The 13,554-nt window shown below is 40.3% G+C and overlaps 1 protein-coding gene across 1 annotated transcript; it reads left to right on the top strand.

Annotated features, from left to right (window-relative positions):
- Positions 1-420: 420 nt before the first annotated feature.
- LOC137149326 (complement factor H-related protein 2-like) lies at positions 421-11,884 on the top strand. The gene is made up of 6 exons (XM_067542809.1): positions 421-594; positions 3,966-4,142; positions 8,789-8,977; positions 9,429-9,611; positions 9,757-9,969; positions 11,594-11,884. The coding sequence occupies exons 1-6, from the start codon at positions 534-536 to the stop codon at positions 11,797-11,799; spliced, it is 1,029 nt and encodes a 342-aa protein (XP_067398910.1). The 5' UTR covers positions 421-533; the 3' UTR covers positions 11,800-11,884.
- The last annotated feature ends 1,670 nt before the right edge of the window (positions 11,885-13,554 follow it).

Here is a 13,554-nt window from a genome sequence, read left to right as displayed (position 1 = left end):
ACATTTGAATAAGTCACAAACTTCCTTCCCAGCCTTTCAAACTCCAGGTCCCTTCAGACCCACAGAAACTCTGCATAAACCCCTAGGTTAGCAGATTGTAGTATTTAAAACTTGGTGGTGAAGAATTAATTGTTCATTTTGCATGATGAAGCTTTCTGAAGACCAAAAATGTAGCTTAAGCAACCTGTGTTTATTTGATATTGATACACTAGAGATTTCTCTGAACTCTTGACAGTAGATATCTTATGTTTGTCTCAGCACAAGTATCTCCCACATCATACTGTCAGAGGGAGAAATTCTATGTAATCAAAAGGCAAGTGAAAAACAAACAAGTTGAACTGTATTCTCAGTGGAGTTTACATATGTTATCTCTGGAACCTTGATGTTGAAAGAGAGGTGGTAGAGAGAAGTACTGAGAAGGGTTAGAGAGCATGATCAGTCTTCACAAATAGTTGTGGAGGACAGAATCCAGAGAGGAGCAGAACTCCGTATCAGCCATTACAAGTACTGGATTTAATTGGTGAACCCCCAGGATGACTTTGCTGAGATTTATCATCATTCAGATACTCTGGGCTTTCTGTGCTAAGGGACAAGGTATGATGCAAAATGAATCAATTATTCAACAACGTTTTAGCTTAGCTCTTCTCTGTCATGTGGTGATAGGAAATATGCTTGTTGCTTCACATAGTCAAGTGTTGTTACAATGAACTCTCAAAAATACAACTTCAGCTCCCATCACTTGATTGTGGAGACAATCTCCAACCCTGCTTTGCCAGCAAAAAACAATCGAATATACAGTAAAGAGGAGAAAGCTGTTAAAAACAGTGTAAATGAAAATCTTGGAAGGAGGAAGGTAATTTATTGAGTCTCACTTGTGTGGTTCTAGAGAATATGTCCATGTGTCAGAGCTACTGCCTGTTAAAACAAGGCTGAGTACATCCCCCAAAATACTGCAGCACTCAGAGTGCAAAAGCTGGGTGAGACTAATGTGGCACTGCAGTAATCAGGACAGTTGGTAAAATTCAGTCATGTACTCATGTTTCTTATTTAAGCCATGCTAGGTGAATTGTAATTATATTCATTGTGTTCTGGTTTGCTTAGAAATTATTTCTTGTACCACCCCTAGACTTAGTGTTATATGGATTGAATATTCCACTTTGGAATGTAGGCCTGATTTATAGGTACCATGGAGAAAGGAGCCTTATACATGCCTATAGATATGCATGGGTCCTATAGAGTGGGTGGGCATTTTAATTTCTGACACCAGACCTGGTTTGTCCATTCCCATTATGTCACATAGTAAAATATGTCTTGGAGGGATGACTTTCCAGGAGACCGGTGAATTCCTGAGTAGATAAGGGCTATTTATGGTTAGTTGGGGGAATGAGGGCCCATCTGTAACCTAATTATTAAACTGGATCTGCTGTGGGGATGAATCATGGTTGCATAGTAAAGGAGTCTTGTTTTTAGGACCCCTGTTTCATTTGAACACTAAGGATTATGTTCAGCATTTCTGACCTCAGGGTTAAACCTGCCAGGGTCCCTTCACAATTAAACTTTTAGGGGAAGGGGTAGGCCTTCCATCTGCCCCCTGAATCCACAAATTGTGGGTGGTCTCCCGATTTTGATAGAAAGCTGGATCCAGGAGCATTAGAAGGAGACAGCACTGGGAACAGGCCTTCAGTAGATGGGTGGTCTGATTTGGAGAGGGGTTGTTTGTTCTTTTTTCTCCTTCTCCTTCTTCCCCAGTGCTGGACCCTCAATACACATTTCCATTTCTCTAGAAAAGGGTTGGTGAAGGATGGTGTTGGACTTGATATGCCTCTGAGATTAAGAGAGTTGTGGGACGATCCTGAGGTCTGGGAGGTATTGAATGATCAGTTATAACCTGTGTGGGTAGAGACTCATGGGAAAGGGTGTGGTAGTCTGTGAAATTGTCTTAACAAGAGGAGATACTCAGGTGGCTCTTCAGTGTTTGGGGATATTCAGTTATAAGGAAAGTGTCTGTGAGGGTGAGAGACCGATAGGGAATTTTTATCCCCTCTGTGTCTGCCCACCCACAGTTTTCCTGCTGTGGAGGACGGTATTCTTTCTTAAGAGTTTTTTGCAGCTTGCTGATGATCAGTATTTGTGCTTCGTCTATTGTGCCCTTTTGTGGTGGTAAGAGGGAGTGCCACTGCCTGCTGCTGTGGATAGGAAGTCTGCTAAGTCTGCTTTGCAACATTCCAGCCATCCAAAGCAGATTTAAAGCTGACCTAAACGGTCAACTGAAAACTCACTGATGTAAGAACTAAACTCGCGTGGTACAGAACCAGCCTAGTCAGCCCCATGCCATACTACTTTGCAGTTGGTAATCTATCAGATAATAAAATAAGGTGCAACACGGGACTCTCATTGAAGACTAACAAATTTGTCTGGGCATAAGCTTTCATGGGCAGAAACCCACTTTGTCAGATGCATGAAGTGGAAACTTCAGTTAGGTAGGAATATATATCCATGCAAGGATGGGTGAGTTGCATCACAGTGAGGAGGGCAAGTATAAACAAGGTTAATTCAATCAGGGTGGATGAGGTCCATTCACAACAGTTGAAGAGAAGGTGTGAATGCCAAAAGAGGGAACATTATTTTTTGTATCTTTTGTAGTGCGCTAGTCACTCCCAGAGCTAGTCTGATAGTGTCATGTTTGCGTATGAGTTCCAGCTCTGCAGTTTTGCACTGGAGTTTGTTTTTGAAGTTTTTTTTTTTTTGTTGAAGGATTGCAACTTTTTAAGTTTGTTACTGAGTGTCCAGGGAGATTGAAGTGCTCTCCTACTGGTTTTTTAATGTTACCATTCTTGATGTCTGATTTGTGTCCATTTATTCTTTTCTGTAACTCACCCATCCTTGCATGTGTATATAGACTTACCTAACTGAAGTTTCCACTTCATGCATCTGATGAAGTGGGTTTCTGCCCACATAAATTTGTTAGTCTTTATGGTACCACGGGAATCTTGTTGTTTTGCTAAAAACAACCTAACACGGCTACCACTCTGGAACTTTTCAGATAACATTATTTCAAAACTGTCTGTAAAATCTTCATTCCTATTCATACAAAGACTGGGCACATTTTGGTATTTGTCACAATAATACAAGAGCCACACAAGCAAAGATACTTAATTCAAGATTCTCACTGGGATGTAGGCACTTTTCATGCTACATGAATATCACACAAATAGTAATCTTTCTTGTAATTCTCTTAAATTACAAGGATGTTTATGGAAGAAGTGCAATAGGGCTTTTATCCATTTCAGAGAATATTGTCAATCTGAACAAAGATGTTTTTTGGAGCAGGACCAAAGCATGTTAATAAATTCTTCATTATCTCAGTTTTCTGGATCTTTCCATGCCCAACATCGTTGTTGTCTGTCTCTAGACCTCCACTTTCAGCGATATGTATTTTTACTGTAGCATGAACAGTTCCAGCTGTTGGTTTTAGTCTATAGAACCGTACATGGTTTGGCACATTGGAGATTCCTTCCCTCCTTAGGCATCATTATGACACATCAGATCAGCTGGGACACTGCGGCAGACAGTCCCTTGTTGTACACTCTCGGGGGCTGGAAGCAGAACATGCTTGTGTGTGGAAGGTCCACAGCTGTGGTGCTCATTCCCCGTGGTGATGAGTCAGGCCTGTGTTGCTGATGTTCGGTGCGTGGCGCAAGGCTCACCAGTGCAGTCAAACCTTAGACTAATCTAAAGCATCTCTCTCTCCTTTTCTTTTCTCTCTTTTAATGTCAGGTTATTGCAATGACCAAGAACTGTGTGTCTTTGTGCAGTAATGTTCCCAGGCACCATGATGATAGAATAACTATGAATTATTAAATTAAATAAATTGTGCAAAGTTAGGCGTTCATTAGTAAGCCGAATGATTTTACCACTGTTCCCTACATCAAACAAAAACTATAATGTCTGTGCATCTATTACAGCTCCAGCATGTGAAGAGCCACCTGACATTGATTTTGGAGAGATTGTTAGTGGTGAGAAATTGGATTATAGGGAGAGTGACAAAGTGCAGTACAAGTGCAATCCTGGATTCAGCTTGACAGGACCTGAATTGATCACATGCAGTGGGAAAACCTGGACGCCTGCACCCCAATGTCTGGGTAAGTGTCACTGATTCTTTCCTACACGTTGGTTCTTTAGTAGAGATGGACCCAAATCAAATCCAAGAATCCAAATACTCCTCATCTTTGGGAGTAGGAGAAGTGGTATCAGAATTCAGAGCAGATTCATATCTCTGATGGACCAAAATTGATCCTTGAACCCAAATATCCCCAGATCTCTGGTGTATGGCTCAAGCCATATCTAGTCCCTAGGAGTGAGTTAATGAGATCTTTCCAGATTAGCAGATGGTTTCAAATATGAAATTTGAATTAGGTTTCTTTTATAACAAGACAACAGAGCATATAAATTTATTTATTTTTCCAGGAGAGAGAGAGGTTACAAAACTCAAGGATTTTTCTTAAAAATAACCCTAAATGTGAGCAATGACACAGGACCTGAATACTGGAGGCATGGTAAAAAAATATCTATAAGAAAGTATATGGAGATGAAACACCATTGTATCATCATAAGAAAGAGAAGAAAGCTGCAGCACTAGGAGAAATTGGCAAATAATATTTATCAAGATACTCATTGCATTGACCTCATATGAGGTGATCCCATAAGGCTGTATCTTGGAGCCCATATATCATGGCCTGCTTTACTAGTAAAATCCCTTCCCTGAAAGCATTAAAAAAGCCATTGATTGGAGGGGGCGAAGTAACCAGATATGCCTACATAAAGCTGGGGATGTGCACTATATATACGCTACAGCTATGGTAAGTAAAGTAATGAGATATGCAAAGATCCAACTTACTATATTTTGATTTTTTACATATACATTACTGTAATTGACATGGAAGCGATTAAAATTAAAAAATTCCATTAGAAAGTCCATAAATTCTATATTAGTTATTGTTACTAGAAAGAGGTTTTAATGCTGTTTAATAAACAAATTAGCCGATACCCTGCTAGTCTAGTACTGTGATGTTTAGGAGACTGAACGTATGTGATATTTTTACTGACACTGCATAACGGGGAGTCTTATTAAAAGCAAAGTGTGCTAGAAGTACTTGGTATTGTTATGGGCCTTTTGGCTTTTTAGGGGAAACTGATAGATTATACTGCTTGTTAGGACCTCAGATAATTGAAATCCTGGCTACCTGACTTAGATAAAGTCATATATAAACCAGATGGAGGTGGATATGGGCTATTGCATAAATCTGTCCCTAATGGTATGTTGCTTAGACACCCATGAAAATTATTTATCATGTTCATTTGCCCTCCCCCTCTCCCCCCTCCAACTAATGTGTTAGTGTCTCCAGACTATGTAGAAACTCTGTCAGGTGAGTGATTTGATTTTACACACACACACACACTGGCACAAGGGGATATTTGTGCTCACTCATACTAAGGTGAGATTTGGAAATGTAAGAAAGTCATTCTAATGGAAAGTAATTTTTTCTTAATGCAGCATTGAGGATTTTGGACTTCAGCCTACAGCTGGTTTTGATGACCGCTGAATTTAGCTAACGATGAACTGAAAGGCCAATCTGATCTTCTTTGAGAAGATAATAGATTTTTTAGACAAAGGGAATGCAGTGGATCTAATTTACAGATTTCAGTAAGGCATTTGGTACAGTTCCACATGGGGAATTATTAGCTAAATTGGAAAGGATAGGGATTAATATGAAAATTGAAAGGTGGATAAGAAACTGGTTAAAAGGGAGACTACAATGGGTCATACTGAAAGTTGAACTGTCAGGCTGGAGGGAGGTTACTAGTGGAGTTCCTCAGAGACTGGTCTTGGGACTGATCTTATTTAACCTTTTTATTACTGACCTTGACACAAAAAGTGGGAGTGCGCTAATAAAGTTTGTGGATGATACAAAATTGGGAGGTAAGAACTGGGATATCATAAAAAGATCTAGATGACCTTGTAAACTGGAGTAATAGAAATAGGATGAAATTTAATAGTGGAAAGTGCTAGGTCATGCATTTAGGGTCTAATAATAAGAATTATTGCTATAAGATGGGGTGCGATAGTTGGAAGTGACAGGGGAGGAGAAGGACCTGGGTGTATTGGTTGATCACAGGGCAACTTTGAGCAACCAATGTGATGAAAAAAGTGAATGCAATCCTAAAATAGATCAGACAAGGTATTTCCAGTAGAGATAGGGAAGTATTAGTACTGTTATACAATGCACCGGTGAGATCTCATCTGGAATACTGTGTGCATTTTTGGTCTCCCATGTTTAAGATAAATTCAAACTGAAACAGGTGCAGAGAAGGGCTACTAGGATGATCCGAGGAATGGAAAATGTTCCTTCTGAGAGGAGACTTAAAGAGCTTGGGTTGTTTAGCGTAACCAAAAGAGGGCAGAGGGGAGATATGATTGCTCTCTCTAAATACATCAGAGGGATAAATACCAGGGAGGGGGAGGAATTATTTAAGTTTAGCTCCAATGTGGACACAAAAATAAATCAATGTAAACTGGACATCAGGAAGTTTAGACTTGAAATTAGACGAAAGTTTCTAACCATCAGAGGAGTGAAGTTCTGAAAGTCTCTTCCACGGGGACTAGTGGGGGCAAAAACCTAGCTGGCTTCAAGACTGAGCCTGATAAATTTATGGAGGGGATGGTATGATGTGACAGCCTAACTTGGCAATTAACTGATCTTTGACTACTAGCAGTAAATATGCCCAATGGCCTGTGAAGGGATGCTAGATGGGGTGGGTTCTGAGTTTATTACAGATAATTTTTTCTTGGGTGTCTGGCTGGTGATTCTTACCCACATGCTCAGGGTTTAGCTGATCACCATATTTGGGGTTCGGAAGGAATTTTCCCCTAAGGCAGATTGGTATAATCCCCTGGGGGTTTTCGCCTTTCTCTGTGGTATGGGGCATGGGTCATTTGTTGGTGGATTCTCTATACCTTGACATCTTGAAATCTTGATTTGAGGACTTCAATAACTCAGTCATAGGTTAGGGGTCTATTACCAGAGTGGGTGGGTGAGGTTCTGTGGCCTGCATTGTGCAGGAGCTCAGACTAGATGATCAAAATGGTCCCTTCTGACCTTAGAGTCTGAGTCTGAGAGTCTATGATAGTCTTGCTTACTTGCAAGAACCTGCATTCAGTGATCTGTGCTACATCTCCCATAACTGCTGCCATCTCGTGTCTCTACTAACGTCTAAAACAGAACAGAGAGCTGCATTCTATGTGTTAGGTGTTTGTGGTGATATCTGTAAAGAGGTATCCTTTACTTATCCTAAACTTCACTCCTGACAGGTAAGTACTGCAGGAATTAATTTGGTTGATTGGTTTATTACTGTTCCTTTTACCCTGCCCTTTTCATGTCTAAGTCTGCACATACATTGTGTGCATGATGTCAGATTTTAGAACTTTTGTTATTAATGGACAGCTTTTTAGTGCCTCTTTTCATTTCACATGATTGATGCACCTTTTATTAGTGCAGGAAGGGAAAGCCTGAGATCTTTCCATTAAAACAAAAAAAAGAAGGGGGGGGGGGCGGCGGCTAATATCAGCAAGTCCTGGAAAATACCAGCTACAGTATGGCGGAACAAATGGGCTTGCTTATAAAATCTATACCAATCTTGTTCCCATTGACTTCACCAGCACCAAGAGCAGGCCCTAGATGCACTTCTAAAATTCTTACCCACAAAAGTGTTCCTAATGTGAGCAGTCTCATTGGCCTCAATGGGATCTTGGGCATGTGTCAGGTTTGCAGGAGCAGACCCTTGTCGTCATTTGTCACATATGTGGAAAGAATAGACTTTGTCCAATTAACATACATCATCCAAATTTCTCCTCTTTAGGGATTACTCTTTTTTATGGCTATTTCTTTGGCATTTGTAATCAAATAAATTATGATTTCTGTTTTATTGAGTGATTCGTTAATTTTATATGGGATTTTGGGCTTCCAGAGGGTATGTTCCCAGATATATATGGTATTTTAAATTTTGCTTTTATATATGATAAATATATTTATTAGACAATGCACCCTATCACTGAATATAGCATCAAACTAGTGACCTAGGTGTTAGTTATGGTTGAGTTAGTATGAAAATAGGATTTTATCAGGAGAGTGCTATCTATTCAGTATTGCTAACCTCAGGATTCCAAAAGTCATGACACCTGGCTGAAAAATCATGAAATTCATTTTTAAAAATACTACTTTTTGGGTGTTTTTATTTACCTTCTGCTTTTTGAGCCTTAAGATACATTGGGGTAATGTTTTTGAGCTTTTCTCAACAACTGAGCGGACTAGACACTTCGTTAAGTGAAAGATGAGTCCCCTATATTCACTTGACCCCAGAAGCTAGGGCTTCAAAAAAGCCCCAGATATCACTAGAGAGCTATCATCAGAGTTGGCAACGTGCATATATGTGTGTATATACTCATCTATATTAACATTTATAAACGCTTCTTTCATTTTCCCTGCTAGCCAGGTGAGTTTTATAGTTATAAATATATTAAAACCTATAACTTGATTAAGATATTGGGTGTTATTCTCCACTGTCTTGCATCTTACATAGCACCCTAGACCTTACACCCTGCAGAGAGAGTACAAAAGAGAATGGTCATGTTTTGCAGTCACATTGCACAGAGCACCCAAAAAGCCGCACAAGATGCAGGACGCTGGAGAATCAGGCCTTTTCATTTTCATTTTTTCTTGTTTTTCTTTAGCACCATGTAGCATCACAAAACAGCAACTGGAGGCCAAAAATTTGTTTCTGTCCAATGGTCGAAGACTTGCACAGTTGATTCAAAGTGACCACACTCTGGGATTTATGTGCAGTGAAGGATATACCCTCACAATCCCTTCAGTCAGGAAGTGTATTAATGGGCACATGGATTTGCCTTCATGTATCTCTGGTAAATCTGCACCGTATTTTGATAATTTCTGTTTCTTAGCTGTATTTGGTTTCTTGTGTACAATCAATTATGTGCCTGTATTGCACTATGAGCGTTCTGGATGGTAACCCTTAACCCTTCCCGTAGAGACAATCACTCATAAGGCACTACATCACCTATTTAAGTGAATAAAATCCAAGAAATTCAACCCCAGGTCCAGCTGCTGTAAACTGACACATTCCATTGTCTTTAGATGAAGTCGCACTAATTGAAGATAAAACCATTAGTATTTTGGTCATCTTGCCTAGCTCAGCCGCATGTATGTGTACATTACCAAACCTGCATTTTCTACAAGTGGTTTCCCTAACATTGGACAAGGAGCCTTTTATCACATGCAGTAGCAAAGCCAAAAAATTGCATAGTAACCATTTTTGCATAAGATTATTATAATTGTCATTTTTTCCCCCTTTAGAAACAGGAAAAAATTGTAGCCATCCCCCTATTGTTGAGAATGGAGACATAACTACTTTCTTGGAAAAAGAATACACATCTGGCTCCTTTATAGAATTCAAATGCCAAAAATTTTATGCAATGGAAGGACAGAACATCTCTTTTTGTAACAATGGAAACTGGACAAAAGCACCACTTTGTTTAGGTAAAAAAAACAACAACCCTGCTTTCTTGGGCTTTGAGGTTTATGTAGAAATTCATGGAAGAAAACTCATCACTTGTGTAAACAGATTACTTCAGTGTGCTTACCTGAGGGTTATCAAGACAACTGCTCCTTTTTCTTGTTTTAGAGCCATGTGCTATCTCAGTGGAAGAAATGGAAAACCAGATGGTAGAGTTGAATGGGAGAGCAAACGAGAGCATGTTGCAACGTGTGTACCTAGAACATGGTGATTTTCTCGAACTTCGATGCAAACACGGATACGCACTAGCAACTAATTTATCTCAATCTACTTTTATGGTGCAGTGCAATGGAAATCCAATTGTCTATCCGGAATGTAAAGGTAGGTAGAAACAGGCTCTAGAAGGCATGTCAAATATCTTGCTTTCAGTAGAGGGCACTCTGCAATGATAGGAATAAGTGAATGTAAAGGAACTGCTTCTTTGCTCTCATCACTACAATGCAGATGGTAAAGCCTTCCAGATGGGACTTCTGTTAAGCTAGGGGTTGTCAAGCTTTTATTTCTGGGAGATCCTTTGAAAATATTTCAGGCTGTGATGACCCCCACATGCAGTCACCCTTACTTCTGCACTACTGCTGGGGCAGGGCTGCCTTCAGAGCACCCGGCCAGCAGCCGCTTTTCTCCAGCCACCCCTCTGGCTGTCAGCCATAGCATGTGTGGGGGCTGACAGCTCGTGACCCCTGCATAATCACCTTGTGGTCCCTTGAGGGGTCCTGACCCCCAGTTTGAGAACTCTTGTGTTAAGCTAATTGCATTTCAGGGGCAAATAGACTCTGAGGCAGATTCTCCCGGTTCCACTCTGACCCCATGAGTTAATTTAATAACCAAGTCGCATTTATTTGTGAAATCAGTTACCGTTTGTAAGTAGGCGTATTTAAGGCTATTTAAGATGTTATTGATTCCATTTACAGAATATTTAATGGCAATACTCAAAGGCCTTCTCAGAAACACAGTGTTTGGAGCAGCTTAGCCTTCTATAGACAGCACAACTTGGGTCTATAATGGGAAAACCGAGTTTCTGCCTAGAGTTTCATTTGTCACTATTGGGTTTAATAGTGCTGGGAGCACTAGAGATGGTATAGTCAGCTGCTGGGCGTAACAATTTTTCACTGAAGAATAACACAAAATCCTTGAAATGTCTATGGTTCCAGCCCTGACACAGAGTATCTACTAGAGCTGATTGAAAAATGGAGATGCAATTTTGTGGAAAGTGTTGACATTTGATGTTTTTTCCATTGTGCAGGGTATGAAATAGAGCACTTTTTCATTTTTATTTTTTTTCACAAAATATATACACATTCATTTCAAAATTTTGAATGTTATATCTTCCTATCCATCCCCCTCTTTTTTTTTTTTCTTTGCATCTTACTGCAGATAAATGAATAATGTCCAGGATTTCCTCTCCCTTTTTTCTACTCTGTTCATTTTCAAAACTTCTCCAACTTTGGAATAGTTAGAGTAGAAAAAAGAAAGATGGAAAAAGTGGAGCAAAAAGCCCTCGATATCATTCATTCAAATGTATTTAGTAGTAAAAAGGGGGAAATGGAAGAGAGGGAGAAAAACAAAATTTTAAATATCCACTTTTTATGAAAAACTGGAAAAATTCCAAGCAAACAAACACAAAAAAACACACACCCAACAACCAACACTTTTTTGTGAAAGTGTCTGGTTTAGAAAAAGACCATTTCTCATTTAAAAGCAGCAGTTTTGAATGAAATCTTATCATCACCTCTGGTATGTAGATAGCTCAATTAAAAAGCAGCTAATCCATATTCTATTTGGTGACTTCTTAAATAACATTACAGTAAAAGTAGGGAATACAGTAGGTTTCATCCCATGCAATTTTCATATGTTTTATTCAGCAATGAATCACCATAACTGATGATGGATTGTATAGCCTACTGGCCTATTTTAATTTGTAAAATGTTTGTCTCATTCTCGTTAGAAATTGTATGTGATCCTCCAGGAGTGGTTAACGGTAGATTCAGACCTCAAAGGAATATGTATCGGGGTGGTGATGTCATTATAATTACTTGTGATCATGGATTTCTCATTCATAATGGACATAATACAGCTGAATGCACAAAGAATGGCTGGTTACCTCCTCCAAGTTGTAGCAGTAAGTTGCATTTTATGTCCTATCTTGCTTAACAAATGTTAAAACCCAACTCAGTACACTAAATATGTGAGAATGAAAACATATTTACTAACCTAGTATTTTTTTAAAATGTCAATCGTGGGTACTTAGGATAGTCCAAAGGCCTGACCTTGACAGTATATAGAACTGACAGGAACATTTGTATTGTTTTGTCTTTTACAAAACCGGTTGGGTCTGTATTCAAGACCATTTATTTTGTAAAATAACTTATTTTTCTTGTCCTTAAATAAGGGATGTTACATAAGCTATAGATGAAACTGGGGAGTGTATAAGCAAATGTAGATGACTCCAATCACCATATATAATAGGCTGCTCACTTGGTAAAATGCACTGGGATCAGTCTCTCCTGTAGCGAACAGCTGAAGCTATGTATTTTACTCAGTCAGATGGTAGGCAAAATACAGCAACTTTGAAAACTGGAGGATGACCTTTGCTCTCCACAGCCTCACTCCACACCCTTTCACCACTACCACCACAAAAACAACAACCAGCTGCTTTTTCCTTCAAGTGATGGTCCCTATTGTATTCCACTAAGGGTTTACTCTTGCATCCAGAGTCAGAGAATTTGCAAGTAGTGGTATCTGTTGGTCCACGCATGCACGCTTGGCTTGCCTCATGGTTTTGTCTATCAAGACAAAGGGTGGGTGGACCGACTGCACCTCTAGTTCCTTCTCACCACTGCACAGTCCAAGTCAAAGCTGCTAGTATTCTCTCATCTCTGACACACTTTAAAAAATCCCTGTTTCAAAATTGTATATCGTTAGTTTTATTCTAGTTTTTGCTGTTTTTTGTGTAGTTTAGTGTTTAGTAGTCGTTTTAAGCAGGTAAGAGACTTGGGGAAATCCATTTACTGGTGCTTCTCCCCCAACCCAGCAACCTTGCCTGTGTACTGGATTATGCCGAAGGAACCTGGGTTCAAGATCTGTGCCTTCTGCCTGCATTCCTTCTTGGTCAGCGACGAGCACCAATGCTGTCTCTGCTGCTTGAGAGAAGCCCACATTTCATCCAGGTGCAGTGACTGCTTGTCCTTCCCAACCCATACTTGAGAAGACCAGGCTCTCCACCTCAAGAAGCACCTCATGGATTGGCCTGAGAAACCCAAGAGCGTGCCTCTGACCACAGAGGTCAAGTCCAGTTCCAGCAGTACCAGTACTATGGACCCTGTGCAAGGAAGCATGCACATAAGCATGGCAGTAAGTCGTCTTCCTGGCCTACGAAGGAGAATGTGCCTTCCATGAGTTCCAGCCATGGAGAAGCAGTGCATTCCAAAGCTCAAAAACAGGACAAGAAATCATGTAGACTGGTGAATCTGCCAGTACTAAGCACTGAGCTGCACATGCCTTCCATATTGGTCCCTTCTTAGTCAAGGGAACCACTAGTTTTGTGACAGTCCTCCAGCTCTAGTTCCAGCTGTGGAGCCCATGCCACTAACATCGGGGAGGTTACAGACAGCCCTGGAGTTACATGAACTCTTCACCCTTGGGGAGGCCTTCTTCCATCTGTGCCTAGGGAGTCCAACCCAGGACTTGCCTTGGTCAAGTTATATTTCCACCCTTTCCCCTATGGTTTATATGGTTCCATCAGCTGCACCGCCATTGATACTGGGATCCGAGTTCTCATCAGAAGATTCAGATGGAGTGCAAGGGCAGCCCAACCCCTTTCACTGCTACAACTATCCTAAGGGACCACCAGCTTCATGGCAATACCCTTCTCTCCCTCAGCAGAGAAGCCACTGGTATCCCATTCCA

This window comes from Emydura macquarii, unplaced genomic scaffold (genome assembly GCF_026122565.2).
Source record: "Emydura macquarii macquarii isolate MOO-44397 ecotype Brisbane River unplaced genomic scaffold, CSIRO-AGI_Emac_v2 contig_725, whole genome shotgun sequence".
NCBI classification, from domain to species: Eukaryota; Metazoa; Chordata; order Testudines; family Chelidae; genus Emydura; species Emydura macquarii.
The sequence above is the reverse complement of the archived record's forward strand: the minus strand, read 5'-3'. Positions and strand labels throughout refer to the sequence as shown.